Raw genomic sequence first — 27,149 nt, forward strand, 5'->3', positions numbered from 1 at the left:
GCTCTTATTTTGCACAGTAACCTTTGATGTGGCACCTTATCAAGTGCCTTCTGGAAATCTAAGTACAGCACATCCACATTTTCTCCTTTGTCCACGTTGCTTGTTACTTCCTCAAAGAACTCCAATTGGTCAAAAATGATTTCTCTTTCATAAAATCATGTTGATTCTGCTTGATTGCATTGAGATTTTCTAAGTGTACCACTATAACCTCCTTAACAATAGATTCCAGCAATTTCCCTATGACAGATGTTGAGCTAACTGGCCTGTGTTCCACCCATCTCTCCAACTGTTTATTGCAGTCAGTGATGACCTCCCCGCCTTGTTTTCTATGGAGCTGTTTTCTTTGCTGATAGACTGGTTGCCTTTTTGAAACATTCATACATGTCCCTAGCATTCCCTGTGTCAAGACACTTGGATATTATGGCAAAGTGGTAGCAGCAAAACTCAGGTCATTTCTGTCCATTCTTATTTACCTTTAGCAGACCATGATGTCCAAGGCTGGAGAGCCATGGCTCATGGTCCGTGCCCACTCTTCTGTTGAAATTCCCAGTAGATAAAGACTTGGGGATTCTGCTGAAACAGTACCAACATCCTCATAGAACTGATCTTTCACCTCTCAAATGGGGCACAGCGTTTGGAGCGTGGATACTCACGTGATTGAGTGGCCCTGTTTGAATTGAGAGGCGAATGGAGAGAACACTTTCTGAACCATTTGTGGGGAACTCTATCATTGGAAGTAAGTTCCTTACAACGAAGCCTAAACTTTGCTCACGTGTTTCCTCTGAATTCTTCCCCTGCCAGACAAATGTGTAATGGTTTTCTTTCAGTGATCCACTCTCAGCGAGCTTCATCTCTTGGAGGGACTCTATGTCAATGTTCAGCCTATCAAGTTCCATGTCGATCACAGCGGTATTGCACGTGTTATCGGCCAGCTGCAAGTCGTCTGTCAGTCTCTGATGTTCCAGCTTGACAATAAAAGAGTTGACACCTTTCTTTTCTTTTGTTTTGGTTGATTGCCTGGTGCAATGGATTCTGTTAATGTTGAGCAGAGACTCCAAGCTCCAAGCACCCACTCAAGTAGAAGGACCATGGAAGGGACTGCCCATCTTGAAGTGGGCTGACCAGTGGGTCATGGTAGTCCTCCCACCATCAGATGCAGCTCGTAGCACCCATTCTCTATGCCAATTAAGTTGGGCTTATCACTTGTAACTGCTATCTCCCATGTTGTGTTCATGGTTTGCAGTGAAACTGGAGTGTCCTTTCCAGGGCACAGGCCTGGGCAAAATTTATGGAGATCCTGGGGCTGCCCAAACATCAGGTTTCTTAATGTCTCCAGATGAGTCCAAAGGAATGCAAAGCATTACATTTAGCATCGGCTTGGTTGCAGGAGTTTCCAGAAAGAAGATGTATTTAGACATCAGACTACCTTTGGGTTCCACTCCTAATATTTTTTGAGGATTTACTCCTTTAGATTTCAACTCTCTCTCGGTATCCAGAAAGCAGTGAAGCTATTCAGCCATAGCTGGAGTTTGGTACATGAGTGCCAGGGCATGTCCACATACCTGTGGGCCTGCACACTACATGTCTGGGAGCCAAACACCTCCGAGTTCCTCTGAAGCTTTGGCCTTAGACTGTCAGGGACCCAGTTTCTGTGTGTTGCCAGAGGAGGCACAGCAGAGGATTTGCCCATTGAGAAGCTGCGTATTGACAGGGGGAGACTTATACATTTAGCTCTAGCCAGTGGTGCAGGCTGAAAACGAGGGGCAAACTAGCACACAAAAGCAGAAACCATGCTAACACTCTTCACCCGCACACCAGGCCATCAAATCAACCTGTTGAAAAGTTTCAGAATGGGCAAATAATTCGGAAATGAAATTCAATACAGATAAATTTGAGTCCACATATTTTGGTAGAAAAATAGAAATGTCACTTGTTACTTGGAAGGTGTAAGTTTAGGTAGGGTAGAGGAACAAAGGGATCTCGGAGTATAAATACATCAGTCACTAAAAGTTACACCACAGGTTAACAAGGCCATTAAAAAAAACAAACCAAACACTAGACTTTATTTCTAGAGGGATAGGATTGAAAAGTAGGAACCGTTAAGCTGAAACTACATTGAACCTTGGTTAGGCCACATTTGGAGTACTGCACGCCGTTCTGGTCGCCATATTATAAAAATAAATATAAAGGTACTGGAGAGGGTTCAGAGAAGATTTACAAGGATGATGCCAGAATTACATGGGTATACATATAAGGAAAGGATCGACAGGTTGGTCGCTTTTCTAAAAAGAAGGCTGAGGGGTCACCTGGTGGAGATCTTTGAAACTATGAAAGATTTTGATAGAGTGGATAAAGAGAGAATGTTGCCTCTTGTGGGGAAGGGCATAACTAGAGGCCATCAATAGATCATGAAGGATGGATGGAGGCGCGAGTAGAACATAAACCCCAACATGGACTGGTTGGGACGAATGGCTCATTTCTGTGCTTTAGGTCCTATGTAAAATGGATCATTTTCAGGATGACAAGCTGTTACTCATGGGATGCTGCAAGGATCAGTACTTGAACTTCAGCTATTCACAATATATATTAATAACTTAGATGAAGGTACCGAATGCAATATATCCACGTTTGTTGACAATACAAAGCTATGTGGAAAAGTAAACTGTGAGAGGGACACAAAAGAATTAAGACCAACTAAGTGATTGAGCAACAAGTTGGCAGATGGCGTAAAATGTGAGGAAATGTGAAATTATCCACTATGGTTGGAAGAATGAAAAAGCAAATTATTCTTAAAGATGAGTGACCAGTAAATGTTGGATTTAAAGGAATTTAGGTTTCCTTGCACATGAATCACAAAAAGTTAAAATGCAGGTACAATAAGCAATTAGGAAAGCAATTTTTTGTGTTGCTCCTTCATTGGACGTAGGTGTTGCTGGTAAGGCCAGCACTTATTGTCCATCCCTAATTGCCCTTGAAAAGGTTGTGGTGAGCTGTCTCCTTGAACTGAAATTCATGTGGTGTTGGTGTATCCATGGTGCCATTAGGGAGGGTATTCCAGGATTTTGAGTCAGTGATGATGAAAGAACAGCGATATATTTCATGGTTCAGGGCAATCACGCACCCTACTGACCTTTCAGCCCCACCTTCCTATTCCACTCTTTCAGCCCAATATTCCAAGTACAGTCTAAGGAGAGTCTGTAGAGTCTTCACAATGGAAAATGGTGACGCAGGTATAGACAGTCAGGCTGGAGGACTGTGAAATATTAGAGGAAATTAACATAGAGAAAGAGGAGGTACAAGCGGGTTTAGTGTCCTTATAAGTGGACAAATCCACAGGCCTGGATCCCAGACTGTTGAGGGAGGAAAAAGAAGAGATATCAGGAGACCTGGCAGTAATTTTCAAATCCTATCTGGCCACAGGTGAGGTGCCAGAGACTGAAGGACTGCTAACACTCTCATTATTAAAAAAGGGAAGAAGGGATAGACCAGGAATTTACAGACCAGTCAGTTGTAACCTCAGTAATGGGGAAGTTAGTAGAAAGAATTCTGAGGGATAGAATATATCTGCACTTAGAGAGACAAGGATTAGTCAGGGATAGTCAGCATGGATTGGTTAAGGGAAGGTTGTGTTTGACAAATTTGATCGAATTTTTTCAGTCAAGCAGGACTATTGGTGAGGATGATTTGATGTGGTCTACATGGACTTTAGCAAGGCTTTTAATAAGGTCCCTCACGGCAGACTGGTCAAGAAAGTAAGAGTTCATGGGGCCCAAGGCAAAGAGGGACATTGGATCCAAAATTAACTGAGAAGCAGGAAGCAGGGGGTGATGGTAGAGGGATGTTTCTGTGACTGGAAGTCTGTTTCTAGTGGGGTTCCATGGGGCTTGGTGCTGGGGCCCTTGCAGTTTGTGGTGTACATAAATGACTCGGACTTAAATGTAGAGGGTATGATCAAGAAGTTCCCAGATGACATGAAAATTGCTTGGGTGGTAAATAGGATAGCCATAAACTGCAGGAGGATATCAATGGGCTGGTCAGGTGGGCTGAGCAGTGGCAAATGGAATTCAACCCGGAAAGGTGAGAGGTAATACACTTGGAGAGGGCGAACAAGGCAAAGGATTACACTATGAATGGTAGGACCCTGGAAAGTACTTAAGATCAGAGGGACCTTGGTGTGCATATGCACAGATTCTTGAAGGTAGCAGAGCAGCTGATAAGGTGGTTAAGAAGGCATATAAGATATTTGTTTTCATTAGCCGAGGAGTAGAATATGAGAGCAGGGAGGTTTTGTTGGAACTGTGTAAAACGGTTAGGCCACAACTGGAGTACTGCATGCAGTTCTGGTCACCACATTATAGGAAGGATGTGATTGCACTGGAGAGGGTACAGAGGATATTTACCAGGTTGGGGCCTGGGGTGGAGGATCTGAGCTATGAGGAAAGATTGGATAGGCTGGGGTTGTTTTCTTTGGAGCAGCAAAGATTGGGAGGGGGCCTGATGGAGGTGTATAAGGTTATGTGGGGGATAGATAGGGTGGATAAGAAGGCATTTTTTCCATTAGTAGAGGGGTCAATAACCAGGGGGCATAGATTTAAGGTAAGAAGTAGAAGGCTAAGAGGGGAGTTGAGAAATTTTTTCACCCAGAAGGTGGTGAGAGTCTGGAACTTATTGCCTAAAAGGGTGATTGAACCAGAAATTCTCGTAACATTTGAGAAGTATTTAGATATTCACTCGCATTGCCATAGCCTCCAGGGAAATAGGGCAAGCTCTGGAAATGGGATTATTGTAGTCAGATCTTTGTTGACTGGTGTGGACACGATGGGCCAAATGGCCTCCTTCTGTGCTGTAAACATCTATGAGTCTATGATCCTAAGGTTTGGTAGTGTTCAGCAGCTTCTCTATTTTTCAATTCAATCTCTTTGGAAATATGTTTGTTGCTTGTTTTTTATGGTCTTCTTAACCTGTGGCACCACTTTCAGTGATTTGTGTATTTGTACTCCTGGATCCCTTTGCGCCTCCCCCTACCCTGTTTAGAATCTCATCTGTCAAGTGATATATAGCCTCTTTATTTTTCTTACCAAAATGTAATACTTCTCACTTACCTGTGTTGAAATTCATGTGCCAATTATATGCCCATTCTGCAAGTTTATCAATGCCATCTTATGCAGTCCTCCACAGTATTGACTATCCTCCCTAATTTGATGTCATGTGCAAATTCAGAAATTGTGTTCTTGATTTCAAAGTCTAAGATATTAATATAAATTATGAACAACACTGATCCCAGCACTTTCCACCTACTGCCACTCTGAAACTCTGACTGGTTACCCCTTTATCCCTACACTTTGCCTTTTGTCTAAACAGAGGAAGGACATATTTCCTTTAACAAAGAATTCAATAACCAGGGACATGGATTTAAAGAAATCAATAGAACGCATAGTTGGGAGTTGAGAAGAAAGTTTTCACCCAGGAGTCTGAAACTCACTGTTTGAAAGGGTGGTGCAGGCACAAACCCTTACTGCATTTAAAAAGTACTTGAATATGCACTTGAACATGCTGTAACTGACAAGGCTATGGACCAATAGCTGGAAAGGGGGTTTAGGCTAGATGGCTCTTTTACTGCTGGCATAGACACAATGGGCTAAATGGCCTACTACAATATTGAAAATTTCCATAATTCTAAGCTATGATCATATTTGTCAATATTTCTCTTAATTTTAGTTTCCCAAGTTGTAACCTCAGTCCCTCAAAATCGGCTTGATGGAGTATAATGTGGGAAATGTGAACTTATCCACTTTGGCAGGAAGAATAGAAAAGTAACATTTAAATAAGGAGACACTGCAGAACCCTGAGTACAGAGCAATAATCTGGGTGTCCTGGATCAGGAATCATAAAAAGCTAGTATGCAGGTCCAGCAGGTGATTAGGAAAGCATGGAAAATTCCACCCATGGTCTCACCAACGCTCTGTACAACTGTAGCTAAACATCCCTACTTCTATATTCCATTCCCCTTGCAGGAAATGACAACATATGTTGTGACAGTCACTGCTGGAGGCACTCACAGCTCCTTGCAACCTCAGCATCCCAGTTCGGAGCAGTTTCCCGAATGTCACAGGCTGACAGGGCAGCCATGCAGCGCACTCATCTGTGGCCATCCGAGGGATGGCCAGCACTCTCTTTGAAGGGTTAAAGGACCGTCACACAGGGCCAGGAAAGGTGCTAAGTACACCCATGCTAACCACGTCTCTCTCCCTTTCATGCCGCAGGAGGACCACATCAGCAGCATGGTGCCTGGTGTATGCATGATGGCCTGCAGAGAGAGGAGAAGACAGAGGAGATTGCGACTGAGGCTCCTGGCTGCACAAAGGCAGGAGCAGCAACTTCAGGAAGAAGAGGCTGCTGAGACTCCCGCACACACTACCCGGGAGCGACAGCAAGCCGTGGCTGGTCGGCGCCTAGCGAAACCCAGGGTCTATAGACGTCGCCTGTCATTCCTGCAGATGACCGAAAACCAGTGTCAACGATGACTGCACATGTCTAGGCATCTGGGCGCTCACACCTGCCACTTACTGCAGGACTTGTCGCCAAGGCGGACATGGAGAGCACCCACTGCCAGTGACTGTGAAAGTGACCGCGGTGCTCAATTTCTATGCCAGTGGCTCCTTTCAGGGCTGCACAGATGACCTGGGTGGGATTTCACAAGCCGCCGCCCACAAATGCATCCAAGAGGTCAAAGATGCCATGTTCTCCATGGCACACAACTTTGTGGATTTCGCCTAAGACCGAGACAGCCAGGATGCAAGAGCCATAGGATTCTCTCGGATCTCAGGATTCCCACAGGTGCAGGTTGCGAGTGACTGCACTCATGTGGCGCTCAGGTCTCCATCGCTACAGTCAGTGGACTACATCAACTGTAAGGGATTCCACTCACTGAATGTGCAGCTGGTATGTGGCCACCAGAAACACATTGTGCAGGTGTATGCACAGTTTCCAGGAAGTGTGCACGACACCTACATCCTCAGTCGGTCACAGATCCTTGGAGTCTTCCAGGGTCCACAAAAGCTGGAGGGATGGCTCCTTGGGGACAAGGACTACCCTTACAGGCTGTGGCCAATGACAACTGTGCAGCAGCCTCAGACTGCAGCAGAGCGACAGTATAATGAGGCTCATGCTGCAACTCGCAATTTGGTGGAGCAAATCATCGGGATGCTGAAAATGAGGTGCCTGGACCGGTCTGGTGGAGCCTGCAATACAGTCTGCAGAGGGTGTCTCGGATTGTCGTCGTTTGCTGAGCCCTTTACAACCTGGCACTCCAATGGGGATGTGAGCTGGCTGAGGCAGAGATGAAGGAGCAACACATCTCCTCCAATGAGGACGATGCTGACGTGGATGAGGGTGAGAAGTTCCTTGGAGGCGATGATGATGGGGATGAGGCTCTTGCACTGGCTAGACTTGGCAGGCGTACTTGGAAGGCCCTCATAGCTGATTTATTTGTGGAGGGTTATGATGACATGCAGTGAGGTGACCCCATAGATCCTCACATCGCATCTGTGAACATTTGACTCCAGTCTGGCTTATGGCAGTGCGAATACCCTCTGTGAGAATGCTCCTGTCATTGAGACGCAGTGGAGGCCCTAATAGTCGCTCAATTGCAGGAGGATGATGACAACATGCAGCGGGGACACTCCATAAATCTTCGCATAGCCTCTGAGAATGTCTGACACCTGTCTGGCTGAGGGCAGCTCGCTTGCACTCTGTGATCGTGGTCATATCACAGATGCAGCTGTGAAGCTTTAGAAGCATTTGATGCTTTGTTCACCTTCAGCACCTGAGCCCTTCAGGAGCTGGAGCACAGCAGTCACAGATGCTGAAGACATAGGGGCCAACCCCACCTTAAAGGTGCTGGGAGCACATTGAGAGGATGAGAGAACTCTGTAGTGCCTGCCCATTACATTCTGGCAGCAATGACAAGCACCAGCAAGGTGCAAGCATCAGTAATGTTTCCAGGGAGTGTGAGGTTGGATCATCACTTTGGTCTGAAGGCTGCACAGAGCACAAGGAAGAGACCTTGGACTGATACACCTGCCTTTATCTTGTGCAGAAAGGTTCCACATCTGACTGACAAGAACACTGCTCTTAAGAACAAGGAGCCATAGGCAGGGAGATGTTCTTAGGGGTTTATTGACAATAGTGAACAGTATGTACAAGTGATTAACACCCGTAGTCTGGCTAATTCTCCTTGACTTTCCTAACCTCACCGCTACGTCTTGGTGCTCCCCGAATATCCACAGTGGAGCTGGGGCAGCCTGCTGACTGTGACGCCCTGTCTGTGATGACTTTGGTGGGCGTCCTCTGGAGGGCCGAGACTTTGAAGACCCCAGCCTGCCTTTGGGGTCCTGCTGTGTGGCAGTGACACCTTCCTCGGCCTGTGGAGCTAGAGCTGCTGAGGTCACAGGAAAAGGGGAGTCGGATGGGCCGGACGCTCTCAATCACCTGGATGGATGGGGCTGGAGTCTGCACCGGCTGATCCTCCTCCCTATGGGTGCCAGGGGGCCCCAGGCTGACTCCTTGAGGAGCAGGGGTAGCTGCAGTGAGATCGAACTACCCAGCACCCCTATCATGTACACACTGTTGGAGGCCAACTATAGCATCAGCGATGGAGTTGAGCCCTGGCATCAACGCAGGAGCGAAGTCCTGGATCAAGGTCTCCATGGCGGCCGCCATCCTACCAGTATTGACCTCAGTGTATTGGCATGCCTGCACTATCACCTCAGCCTGAAGGCGGATGGACTCCTCCATCATGCCTTGCAATCTGAGGAGTGCAGCGGACATCCCTTCCTGATGTTCCCGAGCTTGCCTTGGCAGCTCCAGCAACTGTGACATAACCAAATCCAGAGGCTTGTCATCTGACTCAGACTCAGTAATGTTCTGGTCTCCAGCAGTCCTCTGAGTGGTGGACACCTAAGAAATCCCTGCCATCACCAGCTGTGGATCAGACAGTACGATGTGCTCACCAGATTGTGATCCCAGGGCTACTCTAAAGCTAGGTCCCACAGAGGTGTGTGTCTCTGCGCTGGTGGAGGGTGTGGGTGTGGGTGAGGGCTGTGACGGGACTTCAGGGAGGGTGCCTCCAGAGTTCTCTTCAGAGGTTTCTTTAGGGCTTGATTGGAGGCCCTGGGTCATGGGCTCTGTCGGCTATGTGGCAGATGTGCCTGCGAAAGCAAAGGGAGGTAATTAGTGCATGGCAGGGGCCTGTGAAACAGGACACATCACTCACTACATGGCTGTCTGATGGATGTTACACTGCTGGATCCTCACTTAGTAGAGCAACACCAACCTCACCGTCAGCGCAGGACCGGTCCAGATCGTGGCCGGCAGCTGGATGGCTCTGTTTTCAAAGTCTGTGAGGACCTTGATTTCAGTCATTCCGCCACTGGTCTGCGACCTCTCTCTCTTGTTGTGTGCCAGCTTGTTCTGCATGGATAGAGATGGAGAAAGTGTAAGCAGGGCGCCTGCAGGCCAGATGATAAGTATGCCTGGGTGGTGTGGTGAGTGGTCCGATGGACGGGATGAGGACAATGACAGTGAGTGAGAGTGAAAGCTGATGTCCCTTGAACTGGCAGTGAGTGTGGGCCCTGTGGATGTGTGATGGGTTTGAGAGTATGTAAGATAAGAGTGATGAGAAGAGTGACTTATCCTGGTGGAACAGAGGAGATTATTCATCTTTTTGTGGCACTGGCTGGCTGTCCTCTTCTGAAGGACGTTGGTGCTGACCACCGCTGCCACCGCCTCCCAAGCTGGATTGATCACCTTGCTGCCCATCCTGCAGCCAGAGCTGGGGTACAGGACATTCCGGCAGGCCTCCAAGGCATCCAGCAGTCGCTCAAGGGACCCATCATTGAAGCAGAGGGCTGCAGTCTTTTTTCCTTTGCTGGCCATGACTCCCGGACAGCAGTGGTGAGCTGGCGGCAATGAGCGCTTTGTCGCCGGCTGCCTTTTAATTATGGCAGCCGGCGTGATGCAACGGTGGGGTGAAGGCAGGTGGGCGAATGACAGCCCACCCGCCATGGAAATGGCGTGTTTCCTGGGAATGCATATGGGATGAGCTCGGGACAATATGGCATGAAAACCCGCCATCGCCCTCAGTGGGTGGAACGCCATTTTGCCCACCATACTTAGTGCAAATTTGGGAAAATTCCACCCAACATCTAAATTACTGTGTACAGTTTTGGTCTCCTTATTTAACAAAGGCTATAAATGCATTGGAAGCAGTACAAAGAAAGTTCACTCAACTGACACCCGGGATGGGAGCTTTATCTTATGTGGAAAGGTTGGACAGGTTGGGCCTGTAGCCACTGGAGTTTAGAGAGGTGACCTTAACGAAACATATAAGATTCTGAGGGGACTTGACAGGGTGGGGGCTGAAAGGATGCTTACCCTTGTGGGATATGCTAGAACCAGGGGACACAGTTTAAAAATAAGTGGTCTCCCATTTAAGACGGAGATGAGAAAAAATTATTTCTCTGAGGGCCATGAATCTTTGGAACTCTCTTCCCTGGAGAGTGGTGTAGGTAGGGTCATTGAATATTTTTAAGGCAGAGGTAGATAGATTGTTGACTAACAAGGGAGTCAAAGGTCATTGGGGGTAGGCAGAATGTGGAGCTTAGGCAACAATCAGATTAGCCATGATCTTATTGAATGGCAGAGCAAGAGCAAGCTTGAGGGGCTAAACAGCCTACTCCTGCTCCAAACTTGTATGTTCATTTGGCATCTCTCCAATCTATAACCCTAGTCCCTGTCATGCTTATGCCCTTCTCAATTATTAAAATAAAGCATATTATATTATGGTCACTATTGCTTAGATCATCCATACTTTTAATTTTTTTATCTGCTCTGGTTCATTCCCCATTACTTGATTCAGAAATAAATCCTCCCTTGTTGGGCTTCTTACACACTAGAAGAGAAAAGACTTCTTTATTTTTATTCACACTGGGCTATGGATGACGCTGGCTAGGCCAACATTATTGCCCATCCCTAATTGCCCTTGAGAAGGTGATGATGAGCTGCCTTCTTGAACCGCTGCAGTCCATGTGGTGTAGGTACACCCACAGTGCTGTTAGGGAGGGAGTTCCAGGATTTTGACCCAGTGACAGTGAAGGAAGGGTGATATATTTCTAAGTCAGGAAGATATGAAGCTTGACGGGGAACTTTCAGGTGGTGGTGTTCCCATGTATCTGCTGTCCTTGTCCTTTTAGATGGTAGCAGTTGTGGGTTCAGAAGGAGTCATCTAAGGAGTCTTGATGAGTTCCTGTAGTGCACCTTGTAGATGGTACACACTGCTGCCACTGTGCGTTAGTGGTGGAGGGAGTGAATGTTTGTGGATGTGGTCCCAATCAAGCAGGCTGCTTTGTTCTGGTTGGTGTCAAACTTCTTGAGTGTTGTTGAAGCAGCACTCATCCAAGCAAGTGGAGAGTATTCCAAGGCACTCCTGACTTGTGCATTGTGGATGGTGGACAGGCTTTGGGGAGTCAGGAGGTGAGTTATTCATCACAGGAATCCTGGCCTCTGACCTGCTCTTGTAGCCACAGTATTTATATGGCTAGTCCAGTTCAGTTTCTAGTCATTGGTAATCCCCAGGTTGTTGACAGTGGGGGAATTCAGCAATGGTAATTTCATTGAATGTCAAGGGGTGATAGTTAGATTCTCTCTTGTTGAAGTTGGTCATTGCCTGGCACTGTTACTGTCACTTGTCAGCCCATGCCTGGATATTGTCCAGGTTTTGCTGCATTTGAACATGGACTGCTTCAGTATCTGAGGAGTCGCGAATTGTGCTGAATATTGTGCAATCAGCAGCGAACCTCCCCACTTGTGACCTTATGATGGAAGGAAGGTCATTGATGATGCAGCTGAAGATGGTTGAGCCTAGGACATGACCTGAGGAACTCCTGCAATGATGTCCTGAAACTGAGATGATTGACCTCCAACAACCACATTCATTTTCTTTTATGCTATGTATGGCTCCAACCAGCGGAGTTTCCACCTGATTCCCATTGACTCCAGTTTTGCTAGGGCTCCTTGATGCCACACTCGGTCAAATGCCACCTTGATGTCAAGAGACTTGTAAATAAGACGTGCTCCTTGTTGGTGGTTACCGTGTCCGGGGACTTTGGATGGAATATGGCTGCCGGTGAATGCGACTTAAGAGCAAAAACAATTAAGTGGGAAGTGAGAGATCCTACATAGCAGTGGCCGAGTTGGAAAGACTGAGATTACACATGGTGCCACATTTGTCCAAGAAGTAATATAAGTGTGAATAATGTAACTATGTGAGGCGTATATTTGTTGTATCGACTATTTAAAGTGAAATTTATCTATTTGTCTGAAATATTCTTCACCTGTCAATTAATGTCTAAATTATGTTGATTTTAGTTGATTTGCTACAGTAAAAGTTTTAAAAAGTGAAACCTTATCCTGTGGTTTACTTTCCATTGGCGACATGGGGATTCCTTTCTTTTTAGGAAAAGTTACCAGTCTTTTGGGAGATTGTAACAGCACATCAAAATTGTGCTGTTATGTCAACATAATGACTAAATATAGCCTGACAACCATGTCATAGCCCAACATTGATTTTTCTGGTATAAATAACTGAATAATAAATTAGGAGGAATTAGCTGGAAGTTATTAACACTTATGTTTTGTTGAAGTTATTAGCTTCTGATTGTTACACTAAGTTTAATCCACTCGCTTTACTGGGTTTCTGTTGGAAAACCAGGTCTTTTTGATACTGACTGTATGTTTTCATTTAGCATATATTAATATTAATTGCATGTGACTAATAAATAACTGCATTTAGAACAAGTACTTACTGTTCATTTAAGTTTAGAAAAAAACAGAAACATAATTGCAATGCTTCTGTACTTTGATTATGTTTAGCTTACATTGTTATGCAGGAAATTTTCTAAGTGGCACAGGAACACATTGTAAAACAGCATAGCATTTCTCAAGTGCCCTTCCCTATCCCATTAGTCCCAGCTTCAGCTGAAAGAAAAATTAAGTGAGCACTTGAGGATCTAAAAAACTATCAGTTTAGAACAATTATTGAATATAAAAAAGAAAAAAACTGCGGGAAAGACAGGAACAAAAAATAAGTTAAGACAAGATTCAGACATTCAATAATAACATAAATATATAAAAGAATATGGTTTTACATTTCTCACCATGACAAATTTCTGTACATACCGTTAAACTAGCATTCTCAATTTCAAATTGACCCGGTAAAAAGGTGGCCTTAAACTTCTTTACATCTGTAATGTCATCAATTCTGGGAGAGCCGAACTGCTGCAGGTATCGTCCATAACACTGCCACGAAGCCAACTTATAGAACTGAAGACGAATACCAACATTTATTCAAATACCACACCACAAAAAACACAAAAGTCAAAATATTCATAGGAAACATTTAGTTTACTTGGTGTGAGAAGAGTTAATTACAGTATTGATCATTCTATGGTTGGGAATTTTCCTGGCAGTAATGAAGTCCCAACGTCAGAAACTAAAATGGATGGTGTGGCCATGCAAGTGGGAGCAGAAGTGGGAGTGCCATATTCTCAGGGCTGCCCAACTAATGGCTGACAGGCAAAGGAGCTGACTACTTGGGGTTGGGGGGATGGAGGGGGGTTGAGCAGGCAGAAGTACCGGCGCAAGCGAGACTGGCCCCATCTTTAAAAGGCAGCTAGCAGTACTTTTAAAGTCAGTAGCCTAAAGGGAGCTCTGGCAACGACAGAAATAATGACTTGGCAGAAGGGAGAGCAAGGGTGGTGTCCAGGTTCTCTGATATCGCCCTGGAGGTGCTCCTCGAGGCTGAAAGGCCTTGGAAGAAAGTCCTGTTTTCTTGGGAAGGGAGAAGACTAGCTGGTCAGACCAAACAGGCATGGATGGTAGAGGTGGTGAGCAGCCGTGGAGTCGTGCCACATATATGGCTGGAGTGTCGAAAGAATCATCTGATGTAATCTGGCAAGCTAAGTTCAGGGTACAATATAAAGCTTGTGATGAAAGGCATATATGGAATTGGAGAAAGAGGTGCCCACCCAGTCAACTGGAAATGTCAAGGCATTGGTATTGGCTGTCAAATGCATGTTAGCCTCTCCGTGGAGGGCATCAGTATGTCAGAGTTGTGTCTTTTTTGTAATGTAAGGAAATACAGCAGTCAACATGCATACAGCAAAGTCCCATGAGCATCAAAATAATGAATGACTGACTAATCTGCTCTTGGTGTTGTGGGTTGAGGAAACCAAAAGAGCTTGGTTCTCCTTTTTTGAATTGTGCTATAGGATCTTCTGTTTTCAAATGTACAGGCAGGTCAGACCTCGGTTTACAGTCTCATCTGAAAAAGCACATTACTGCACTTAATTGTCAGGATTTGTACTGAAAACCTTCTGACACAGTGGACAGAGTCCAGGAGCCAAGCTGACACATATTTATCCAATATGAATAAATAGATATTCAATGAACACAGTACTGTAGACAATTTGAAGAATATTTCATTGCATTATAAAAATATTTTATTTTGTGTTGATTGTATCAATTCAATTCAAACAGATGTACCTTCAGCTGCGCAAGAAAACTTCCAACCTTCAGCAGTTTTTCTTGGTAATAACGAGCTGGTAGCAGTTTCTCATACATGTTCCAGATGCAGAATAAATCATTGGCTCTGATAAGTTGAAACAGAGTAATGATACTGAGTAAGCTGCTTTGGTAGGGGTGGGGGAAACAGACATCTAAGCTTTCAAGGCGCAATTTAAGGACAAGTGAATAGATATGTAGATGTTCATACTACTGCTATTAAAAACATGTCATTAAAATCACACATTTAAAATATTAGTTGATCTATTGTGGATCTGTGCACAGAAACTCCAGACCATGCATCTTCAGATGAAGTGGGATCAGAGAGTTGGAGATAATTTGACAAAGGCATGCAAATGTAACTTTGGAGGTTGGCACTTTGGTGTAATAGGGTTGTGAGATCGGGGAGATAAATAAGAGAAAAGCTCTGAAAGTATTTTTGAACTATGTAAGAGGATAGAAATGTTTCCCAACAGCTGAAGAATGGTCTAGACCGAAGGGGAGGGTAATAAGGTTTGGGGAGAGGATGACAGGAGACTTGGTGGGGGCAGGGGAGGTGGGGGTGGTCAGAAGAGAGTTACTGGGGGTTGAAGATAGGGTCTGAGGTGTGGGAAGGAGACTTGACAATGGGGATCAAAAGAATGAGGCTCAGGTGGGGGGTGAGATGAAGACGAGGGACTGGACATCAGTCCAATTAACAGTCAAATAGAAGGAATGAGGAAAGCAAGGGACTAGAGAATTAGGCCCTGCATTTCTTGCAGAGCTATGAGCAGCAGCAGCAAAATAGTGAGTGGGAGTGGGCTGAGAGAAGCAGCTGGTAATGGGAATGTGAAACCTGGAGACTTTATTGTGGGTATAGTGAAGGAATGTTACAACTTGTGGGAGAATGGGTAACTAGAGGACAAAGGAGGAAGATTCTCACTGTGCCCAAGAAGCTGCAGCCTCTGATTTTTATATCACAAGCATTGTACATGGAGAAGTGAGATTCAGAAGGAATGAGTATGAGCTGGCAAGGATCCACACTGGTGCTGTGGAGCTGGGAGGAGCACTCCTGCCCTGCTCCTCTGTGCTCCACGTGCATCTCCTGGCTTCACAGAAGGCAAAGTCAAAAAAATGTCCCTTATCATTTCTTCAGCAGCCTCCACCAATCCTTTTACAAAAGCCTAAGCAACTGTTCTTGGGATTGGAAAAATTGTTGGAGTTTGCTTCACCTTGTTTTCCAAACATTTTTACAGAAGGATCTGGAAACAGCTCTTCTTTGCATAGTTAATTTGAGAAGTGCAGATTAGATGCACGATCTCAGACTCAAAAATTGATATTCAGTGGGTTTAATTTACACCCAAAACAGGCATAACAACAAAAACATACATTAAAGGTGCAAAATAAATGCATCACTAAGTTCCAGTGATATCAGAGGCCAGGAAGAGTTTACAGAGGTACACAGTGTAAATATTAAGTTCTACCATGTGTCCAGATAACTTCTGCTGTGATATAAAAGTAAAATACTGTGGATGCTGGATATCTGAAACAAAAACAGAAAATGCTGGAAGAACTCAGGTCTAACAGCATTTGTGGAGGGAAAGACAGAGTTAACGTTTTGAGTCCGGATAACTCTTCTTCAGAGCTCTGCTGTATGTGGACGATGCCAAATGTCAGATGAGGCCCACCACGTGAATCAAATTTGACATCCTCACCCACACCTCACCAAGTTGGGGGAGAGAGGCTTTTCTCTGCAGCACAGGCTGACAAACAAGGACATGCATAACAGAGGTATTACAGTGCCACAGTTGGCAGGAGAGCGCAATTGCAGCATAACAAGTTTACATTGGTCGTTTCCCTGATAAATGCAGAAAAAAAGAATTTATAATGGCTTAAAGTTGACAAGTTGAAGTGTGGCAGAAAAAAGGTAAGTAAGGTTTTGCAGTTGGGAAATGAATGCAGGTATCCGTTATATATATATATATATATATATATATTCACATATATAAAATAGTTAGGTGGAGCATTTTCCAGTCCAGCTCTTCCAAAACTCAGGAACAGAGATTTTGTATTTGCGATTACAGTTGGCTTTGATTGGATATAAATCTGTACAGGATCCAGTACAATGAATACAAATACAAGAAGGAGCCTGTCTGACATGATGTGCTGGGGAGTTCTGCTCTGGCTCTGTAAGGAGGGGAGGTGGGTTTCTACTCTTACCCTCTGGTGTACGAGCTGTGGGAAGCCACTCTCTCCAAGTTTCTCATAAAGCGGGTAAGCTTCTGTTCGAGTGAAGATACAACGGGGTTTTTCTCATCGAACTTCCCATAAAAGCCGGCGGGCAATGGCTCCATTGAGGCAGTAGGTTAACTGTCCCACTTCTAAACCACCATCAAACCTCCACACCAACTGGAAAACAAGCCGTTGCTAGGAGACCGCCCGGGCCCCGCCCACGCCCGTCCCTCGAACCCGGCAATGCACGTGACCTCCTCCCTGAATTCATCCACAAACCCCGGGCTGATTGACAGCAGCTGACCCCGCCCATACACAGCTGAACACGCTGTCACTCAAAGGGGGCTTGACAACAGGGAAACCAAGTTGGGCCATCTGTATGAGGGACGCTGGCCCAATAATCAATAGGAAGATTTGTTGAGTCATTTGGCCTCGAAACCTTAACTGTCTTCCTCTCCGCAGATGCTGTCAGACCTGCTGAGTTTTTCCAGGTATTTTATTTTTATTCTGGATTTTCAGCATCCGCAGTTTTTTGCTTTAATCAAAGGAGGAGGCCCTACGGTAATAATTCAGAAACCCGGAGTAATGCTCTGGAAACGCAGGTTCGAATCCCACGACGGCAGATGGTGAAATTTGAATTCAATAAAAAATCTGGAATTAAAAATCCAATGATTGTCCACTGTCATAAATCGTCTGGTTCACTAATGCCCTTTGGGGAAGGAAATCCACCATCCTTACTTGGTCTGACTCCAGATCCACAGCAATATGGTTTGATATAACTGAGCAAGCCACTCAGTTATATCAAACCGCTAAAAAGCCAATTTAAAAAAAAATGAAACCAAATGGACTACCCGGCATCGACCTCGACCTAGGCACCAGAAACAACAGCAGCTAAGCCAGCCCTTTCATCCTCTTTACTGACATCTGGGAGAGCTGTCTCACAGACTAGTCAAGCAACAGCTTAACGTAATCATACCTTACAGATAATATCCCAGACACCGCCACACCATCCCTCAGTATGCCCTGACCCACTGGCAGGGCATAGGTGGTGGCAGCACTGTGGTATACAGTCAAGAGGCAGTTGCCCTGGGAGTCCTCAACATCAACTCCGGCCCCCAAGTCTCATGGTATCAGGTCAAACATGGGCAAGGAAACTTCCTTGTGATTACCACGCAACGCTACCATATTCCCCCCCTCAAGCCCATTCAGCTGATGAATTAGTACTCCTTCATGTTGAACAGCACTTGGAGGAACAAAGCACTGAGGGTGTCAAAGGCACAGAATGTATTCTAGGTGGGAGGCTTCAATGTCCATCACCAAGCGTGGACCGGTAGCACCACCACTGACCAAGCTGGCCAAGTCCTAAAGGGTCTAGCTGCTAGACTGGGTCTGCAGCAAGTGGTGAGAGAAACAAAAAGGGGTAAAAACATATTTGACCTCATCGTCATCAACTTGTCTGCCACAGATGCATCTGTCCATGACAGTATCGGTAGGAGTGACCACCGCATAGTCCTTGTGGAGACAAAGTCCCGTCTTCACATTGAGGATACCATCATGTTGTCTGGCACTACCACCGTGTTAAATGGGTTAGATTTCAAACAGATCTAGCAGCTCAAGACTGGGCAACCATGAGGCCCAGTGGGCTATCAGCAGCAGCAGCAGAATTGTACTCCAGGCAATCTGCAACCTCATGGCCCTGCATATCCCCCACTCTACCATTACCACCAAGGCAAAGGAATCAACCCTGGTTCAATAAAGAGTACAGGAGGGCATGTCAGGAGCAGCACCAGGCATACCTAAAAATGAGGTGTCAGCCTGGGGAAGCTACAACATAGGACTACTTGCATGCCAAGCAGCAGAAGCAGTAAGTGATAGACAGAAGCAGGGACAGAAAAAAAATTATAGGAAATGAGGAAATGGAAGTAACATTGAACATACATTTTGGGTAGAATTTTACGCTGGTGGTATTTTATGGTCCCACTGAAGTCAATGGACTTACGAATGGCTCGCTGCATTTTATAGCCCCGCCCCCACTTGATGGGGCTGTAAAATTCCGCCCATTTTATCTGTCTTCCCACTAGAAGGCACAGGTTGCATAACAGAAATAGAAGTCAATCTAGGTGCTAAAATGAGTGAGAAGGTTCAGGTAATTAATATCAGCAGAGAAAGAGTACTGGAGAAGCATGAGGGATTAAAATCAGATAAATCCCCGGGACTGAATGTCCTACATACTAGAGTTCTAAAAGAAATAGCTGCAGAGATAGTGAACGAGCTGGCTATGATTTTCCAAAATTCCCTAGATTCTGGATTAGTCCCATCAGATTAGAAGTTAGCAAATGTCACACAACTTTTCAAGAAAGGAGGGAGAGACAGAAAACAGGGGACCACAGGCCTTAATTATTCCTCCTCCTTCAGGTATCATGCCCTATGAAGGTGTTGGTGAGCATGGACTTTCATTGGATTGGTTCATGCTTATGCTTAGCTAAGTAATGTAGTGGTTTGCCATTGCCTTCTGCAGTACAGCTGACAAGGAAACTCCTCCACTCTTACCACGTTACCCACTCTTACAGGCTGATAATAAACCTATTTGGCCACATTATGAACACACTTTCAATGGCCATCAAGCCCTGGAGTGGGACTTGAACCTGTAGATTCTAGCCCAGAGATAGAGACACTACCACAGTGCCACAAGACCTTCAGTATGTTATTAAGGAAGTCTTAACAATGCACTTAGAAAATCATAGAATGATAAGGCAAAGTTAATATGTGGCTGGATTTTATGGTTTCTGGTAAGCTGGTGGAGGTGAAACAGGAAGTGTGTGATTTGCTTGCTCCCATCCCTGCTGTTTCATCACAGCAAATCAAACATGACTGGCCAACTAGCAGCTGCCCAGCAGGAAGCAAACGAATTCATGTTTAAAGGCCCCCTGCCCTCTCACTGTCTCCTTATTTGTTATGTTAACCTAAAAGGGGTGAAGAAATAAAGTGTACTAACTGCCAAACGCTGCCACTTTAAGCAACAGATTCTGCTGCCACAGACAGCCATGGTCCCACAGAATTGTATATCACCACAATCTATAAATCCATCACTCTTTATCACCATCAAGCCAGAAGACCAAACCTGCTTGGCTAGGAACAGCACAGGGCATATCTTAAAATGAGGTACAATTCTAATGAAGCTTTGGTACAAGGCTACCTGCATGCTATACAACAAAAGTTGCAAATTATAGACAGAGCTAAGCAGTCTCACAATTAATAGAGCAGAGCAAAGCTCTGTAGACATGGCTCATTTAGCCAAGAATGGTCCAAAACCATTTTATCATTTCCCCTGTTAGTGATCTGATATCCACTGTGCCCATTGTATGTACAGTTTTCAGGATGCATTGCAGTAAATCAGCGAGATTACTTCAATAACTTATTCCTCCTTTGCAGAGAGGACCAATGTCATGAGAACGCCCTTACCTACAAGTTTCCCTCACTCATCCTGACTTGGAAATATATCGCTGTCCCTTAACACAAATGGGTCAGTATTCTGAAATTCCTTACCAAATACTAATGTGGCAGTACCTCACCAGGAAGACCACTTGGCTTAAGAAGGCATAGCACCACCTTCACAAAGCAGCTACAAATGGACAATTTTATGTAATCTTGCTCGTGTCACCTATATCAGAACAGTAATGGTTTATGAAGACTTAATTTAGTAGCTGTAGACTATCAGAATGACAAGCACATTGAGATGAGTACATTCTGGCTGTCTGCTTGGTAATCCATCCTCTTCAGTAAGGAACATAAGGAAGTAGCAAAACCCGAAGATCAGACCTCCAAAACGTTACATTTCTCCAAACAAAAATGTTCATGAACATGTTTCGACACACAAAGATCAAAGGGTAAATTTAGTATTAATGCATTTTTAAACTGTTTTTTGAATACTAAAAATATTTTCAAGGCAACTGGCAAAGAAAGGACAGTGGCTAAAAAGATTGAGTGGTTTCCTGTTCTCTCCTCACTATTGCTTTTTTGATGATGTTTGTTTCTGATTGGTGTTTTTTAATGCATACATTTATGTGGAAATTTCAGCATGGAAACAAGCCGATTGGCTAAAGCCACCCACGTTGGTGTCTATCTTCCGCATGAGCAATATTGTTTATTCAATAAGTATACCCTGTTCCCCTATCCCATTTCCCCTCTTTCCTTCAACCAACTATCTAACCTATTCATAAGTATAGTCAAGGACTTGGCTTCAATCACTAACTCTGTAGTGCATTCTACTGCCTCCCAATCCTGTGTCAAAAGGTTTCTCCTGCACTTTCTCTTTTATCTCTCACATTAACCTTACAATTATGTCCCCTCAGTTTAGATTCCTCAATCTACTCTATCCTATTTCCTTATAACCTTAAACATTTTTACCAGATCATGCCCTCTGCTTTCTTTGTTTTCTTCATTTTGACATACTGGGCAGTATGGCAGAGAATCTGCACTATACTTTCTCTAGTGGCTCAATATCCTTCCCGGTGTGGAGCCCATAAGCTGCACATGTTACCCCAGTTGTGGTTTTATTTAACTCCTTCTGTGTGTCCTCACTAGTACTTGATTCATTGTTTTCCTTTCCTCTTTTACAGCTTTTAATGAGTACATCCACCATCTGCTTAGCTATGATTTGTTACTGTTTTAGAAATCAGGTGCAAGTGTGCTGCAGCAATTTCTAAGCCTGGCATATTTGGTCCCGGCTTTTCATGTTGGCTCAGAAAAACCTGACCTGCGTACTTTTGCACCTTCCAAAATTCACACCCAACCCATGGGTTCTGATGAAGAGTCACGCAGACTTGAAAGGTTAACTGTCTTCCTCTCCGCAGATGCTATCAGACCTGCTGAGTTTTTCCAGCTATTTTTGCTTTTGCTCCATGTGTGACTTTGTCAGGGATTTTTGTATTTTCACACGGGTTAGGTTTGCAGTGCATTTTGTGGGCCATGATGGAATGTAGGTGCAGAGACAGGCCGGTTAGGAGGCCACCTCAGTTCTCCAAAAGGTAGTATAGCTCCCAACCTAATTTAAAGAACCCTACATCTCACCCACAGCCCCATGCCACTGCATGCTCCCTCAGATCATCCATGCCACCTCCATTTCCCCCATAGCCACTCACTCAGTATGCAGTATGTATAGTCCTCAGTGGCCATGAAATAGCAATGGGAATTATTGTGAAATCATTGGGGGGAAAAAAACCTCTAACAATCTAATAAAACCCTGTACTTTAATGTGCTATCATTGACACTGGGAAAAAAAACTCCAGTGCAAAAAAATATATAATCCTTCAAGTACCTATTAGGTTTGTAAAAAAAAAAGTCATATCAAAAGCATATTCTGTTATTACAGCCTTTTACAATTTTCAGTCATTCTTGGGTTAATAGGTCACCTAACCTAATGAGCTGAACCTATTAGTGGCTTTTGAAACTCAGCCAAGCATTCATAATGGCTACAGCTGTCATATTGCCTGAAACTGACAGAACAGAATGGTGTCCCATTTGTATTTTAAAATAGAGTGCCTATCAATCAATGGAGGGGTTTTTTTCAACAGCCAGGGCTGTTAGTCAATTCAAATCATAACACAAAATGTGACAGCAAAGGCTGACAAGACTTCTTTTTTTTACATTTTTAAATGTGTTACAGCACTTTTGACAGTTGGGAAAGTAGTGCAATGCATGACAACAATTACACAATGCTGGTCAATGTTAGGGTCAACTTATCTTTGCAGGCAGATCCCTATGATGAATCATTGCATTAAAAACACATAACACATCTACATTACATGCTGCATCTAATAATGGCTTTTGAATGTTCCCAACTTCCCAGTAGGCTTCCCCCAGGGGTCATAACTCTCCAAGGAGATGCCTTTTTTAGGGCTTACAAAACTCACACCAGCATATGAAAATAAGGCATGGGAGGAATTATAATTTTTCTGTGGTCCTTACAATGGAGGCTCCAACCTCGGAGGAGGTGCGTGTGTGTTTTCCACTCTAATCCTTCTTGACCTGCCAAAAGGCCACATGAAATTGGTGTAGGGTGGGAAAGGCACAGGAAAATTGTTTTTCCAATAAAAAGCTACATTCAGATTTTCATGACTTAATTTGCAGCTCCATTAGGAGACAAAAATCGGGCCCTTGGCATATGAAATTTAACAGGCAAAATACAGACAAGACACAAGGCTTTTATTTATATTAGTCAACCAACATTATCATAACTTACTACTGTTTGATAAGAAAAGGAATGTCATGTGTATTATTCTGCCAGCAAGGTGGAGCTGCAACCCTGTAAAGATACAAATAGAGGTTCAGAACAATCAGAGTTTAATTGTTATTCTGTGAAATTTTCAAGCTAGAATGTACTTAACTATTGGAGGTTGTAACTTTGAAGCAACCAATATTTTAAGATGGTTATATAGTTGTAACTTGTGTGAAGAACAGATTTCAATGTCTGGGGCATGGCATTTATATTTTAAAAATATCACTAATGGTTATCCCATAGTGCTGCTCAATGAGTCAAAAGGTGTTCGAGGACAGATTAATTTTACCATGTAATAAATTATGTTTTATTCTACTGCTTGTCAGGAAGATATAATAATTTTCATAATGTTATTGGAATTCATTGTTAAGTAGAGTAATAGTAGGGTTTGTGTCTATGACTATGTGTGTGATTTGATTGAATTAAAGGCAGCTGATCTGAAGACTTTGATGTATTAGAAAATAAGCTGGGTTTGAGATGTTAAGTAGGTAAACATGGGGATGTATTAGAATGTAAGAGATAAAGGGAACATTTGCATTTTAAATAAACCAGACTAGCTTGGATTCAAAGAGAGGGAGTAAAATATTACACCTAGCCAGAGGAAGTTAAGAAGCAGTGTGTTTATTTTTCCCAAAGATTACTGATAAACTTGGTACAATGAGAGGTTTTTATTATTAGAAATATAAAGTCCAAAGACATAGTGAAAGAATGGGAATTTGCATTTAAACTGAAAAATATGTATAAAGGAGCAAAGGCTGTGTGTAAGGTTAGGCATTCTAAGATTGAACAAGTGTAAAAAGCCTTCAGCATCTATGCCTCACGCTGCTGTCTTTAAAGTACCGAAGTTAAGAAAACTCACTTTGAATTGGATTGTTTAAGGTATCATGTTTCTTTGTCTGGGTCTTTTAAAATCTATGAGCAGAATTTTCTGCCTGTTGGGCGGACGGGCCCGACCCAATCTCCGGCGGGCAGGGAGCCGATCCCCACTAGAGAAGCGGGCCCCGCCGCCATTTTACGTGGGCAGGCCAATTAAGACGCTCCCAGCGTGACATCTGGCGGGAAGCGCTATGCGTTCCCTGTGCAGGCGGGGGGGGCGAGGGGGGAGGGGATTCCCCAAAAGTCAGAGTGCACTCTCTTACGCATGTGCATGAAAGAGCGCACATCTCCCTGAGGCTAAGTGCTGCCTCAGGGAGATCGCTTACACTTCTAAAAATGTTAAAAATAGAAAAAAAAATTCCCTAACATGACCCCTTATGTGACAATGTCACATGAGATGGGACATGTTCATAATATACATACTAACTTTCTTAAAATGTTTAAAACCCTGCATGAAACCTCATCCCACCAGTGGGTGAGGTTTCATGTATTTTCTATTGCCCACCGGGGCTCCTGGCCTGCCCACCAACCTTAAGGTTGGATGGGCAGGTCCTTTAATTGTTTTAATGATCCTGTCAATTGCCTCAATTGGCCATTGACAGGTCGGCGGGCTCACAGCTGATTTGGCTGTGCCCCCGCCTCCCTGAAAATTTAAATGGGGCGGGATGACATCGGGGGTTTCCCCCGACATCATCCCGCGCCATTTTACACATCAGTGAGTGGGCCCTGCCCCCTGCTTGCCGGTGACAAAATTCTGCCCTATGTGTTTTACTATTGCCTTAACGAAAGTGTAGCTGGGAGTTAGATGAACTAGTTATCATAGTAGTAATTTGAAGATCAATGTATGTATTTAAAATCATTTCTTCTATTAATAAAGGTTTAATGTAGTTTTGTAAGAAACCTAGAAGACTCAATGGTCTTATTAATATTGAATTCAAAGCCCACATCTCGAAATTTATACGAAATGCAAAACAGTTGTTTTAAGTTTCCCTTTGAGCAGCTCAGCATTTACCATCAGCTGTGTGTTTTTGTATTGCACAGAAATTTGGAACCTAGAATGATTTATGCCAAAGAAGGAGGCCTTTCAGTCCATCATGACTGTATCAGCTGAAAAGAAGCTATCCAGCCTAATCCCACTTTCCAGTTCTTGGTCTGTAACCCTGTAGTTGCATATCCAAGTGTTTTCATATTCAATGAGGGCTTCTGCTTCTGCCATCCTTTCAGATGGTAAAAAGAGTTCCAGACCCTCAGTGCTCTCTGAGTGAAAAAAATCACTCCTTAACACCCCACTAATTGTTTTACCAATTACCTTAAATCTATGCCCCTGATTATTGACTTTTCTGCCAACAGAAATGGGTCCTTCTGCTCTTTCTTGGCTCCACATTGTTGCTGTAATGTGGTGTTGAGAACTGTATGCAGTACTCTAGTTGTGATCTCATTAGTGTTTTATACAATTCTAGTATAACTTTCCTGCTCTTATACCCTAGTCCCTGGCCAATAAGGAAACTTAGCCAATATGCCTTCTTGATCACCTTATCTACCTGTGCTGGTACCTTCAGGGATCTGTGGACATCCGCTCCAAGGCTCCTCTGCCCCTTTACACTTCTCAGTATCCTACCATTTATCATGTATTCCCTTGCCTTGTTTGTCCTCTCCAAATGCATTACCTCACATTTTTCTGGATTGAATTCAATTTGCCACTTTCCTGCCCACCTGACCTGTCCCTGGATACCTTCCTGTAGTCTATAGCTACCTTCCTCACTATCAACCACATGGTCAATTTGCATATTATCATGTGCAAAATTCTTAATTATGCCCCTACATTTAAATTGAAGTCATTCATTTGAGGCACATACAGCAAGGGACACACTACTCAGCCCTGCAGAACCCCTCTGAAAACAGCCTTCCAGTCACAAAAAACATCCATAGATCATTATTTTTTGCTTTCTGCAAATGAGCCAATTTTGGATACAACCATAATAAAAGCAAAGAACTGCGGATGCTGGAAATCCAAAACAAAAACAAAAACAAAAGCAAAAATACCTAGAAAAAATCAGCAGGTCTGCCAGCGTCGGTGGAGAGGAGCACAGTTGACGTTTTGAGTCCGCATGACTCTTCAACAGAACTAATTAAAAATAGAGAAGGGGCAAAATATAAGATGGTTTAAGGGTGGGGGGGTGGTTTGGGACAAGAAGAGCTAGGTAAAGGGCCAGTGATAAGTGGAGATAACCAAAAGATGTCACAGACAAAAGGAGAAAGAGGTGTTGAAGGTGGTGATATTATCTAAGGAATGTGCTAATTAAGTGTAGAAAGCAGGACAAGCAAGGTATAGATAGCTCTAGTGGGGGTGGGGTGAAGGAATACTAAAAAGGCTAAAAGGTAGAGATAAAACAATGGATGGAAATACATTTAAAAATAATGGAAATAGGTGGGAAAAGAGAAATCTATATAAATTATTGGAAAAAACAAAAAGAAGGGGGAAAATTGGAAAGGGGGTGAGGATGGAGGAGAGAGTTCATGATCTAAAGTTGTTGAACTCAATATTCAGTCCGGAAGGCTGTAAAGTGCCTAGTTGGAAGATGAGGTGCTGTTCCTCCAGTTTGCATTGAGCTTCACTGGAACAATGCAGCAAGACAAGGACGGACATGTGGGCATGAGAGCAGGGTGGAGTGTTTAAATGGCAAGCTACAGGGAGGTCTGGGTAATACCGAAGGTGTTCTGCAAAGCGGTCACCCAGTCTGCGTTTGGTCTCTCCAATGTAGAGGAAACCACATTGGGAGCAACAAATGCAGTAGACTAAATTGAGGGACGTGCAAGTGAAATGCTGCTTCACTTGAAATGAATGTTTGGTCCCCTGGACGGTGAGGAGAGGGGAAGTGAAGGGACAGGTGTTGCATCTTCTGCAGTTGCATGGGAAGGTGCCATCGGAGAGGGTTGAGGTGTGGGGGTGGCGATGGAGGAGTGGACCAGGGTGTCACGAAGAGAATGATCCTTACGGAATGCCGCCGGGGGGCTGAAGGGAAGATATGTTTGGTGGTGGCATCATGCTGGAGTTGGTGGAAATGGCGGAGGATGATCCTTTGAATGCAGAGGCTGGTGGGGTGATAAGTGAGGACAAGGGGGACCCAATCATGTTTCTGGGAGGGAGGAGAAGGTGTGAGGGCGG

The 27,149-nt window shown here is 44.2% G+C and overlaps 1 protein-coding gene across 1 annotated transcript in view; it reads right to left on the reverse strand.

Annotated features, from left to right (window-relative positions):
* The window catches only part of LOC121286091 (cilia- and flagella-associated protein 54-like), a 254,632-nt gene extending 237,642 nt beyond the window's left edge, over positions 1 to 16,990 (reverse strand). Inside the window, exons 1-3 of the mRNA XM_041203086.1 lie at positions 16,819 to 16,990; positions 14,602 to 14,707; positions 13,237 to 13,380 (exon numbers count right to left, since the gene is read on the reverse strand). Of these exons, the coding sequence (XP_041059020.1) occupies positions 13,237 to 13,380; positions 14,602 to 14,707; positions 16,819 to 16,952 (384 nt within the window). The 5' untranslated portion in view covers positions 16,953 to 16,990. The remainder of the gene's footprint in view (positions 1 to 13,236; positions 13,381 to 14,601; positions 14,708 to 16,818) is intronic.
* Between the last annotated feature and the right edge of the window lie 10,159 nt (positions 16,991 to 27,149).

This window comes from Carcharodon carcharias, chromosome 13, assembly GCF_017639515.1.
Source record: "Carcharodon carcharias isolate sCarCar2 chromosome 13, sCarCar2.pri, whole genome shotgun sequence".
NCBI lineage: Eukaryota > Metazoa > Chordata > Chondrichthyes > Lamniformes > Lamnidae > Carcharodon > Carcharodon carcharias.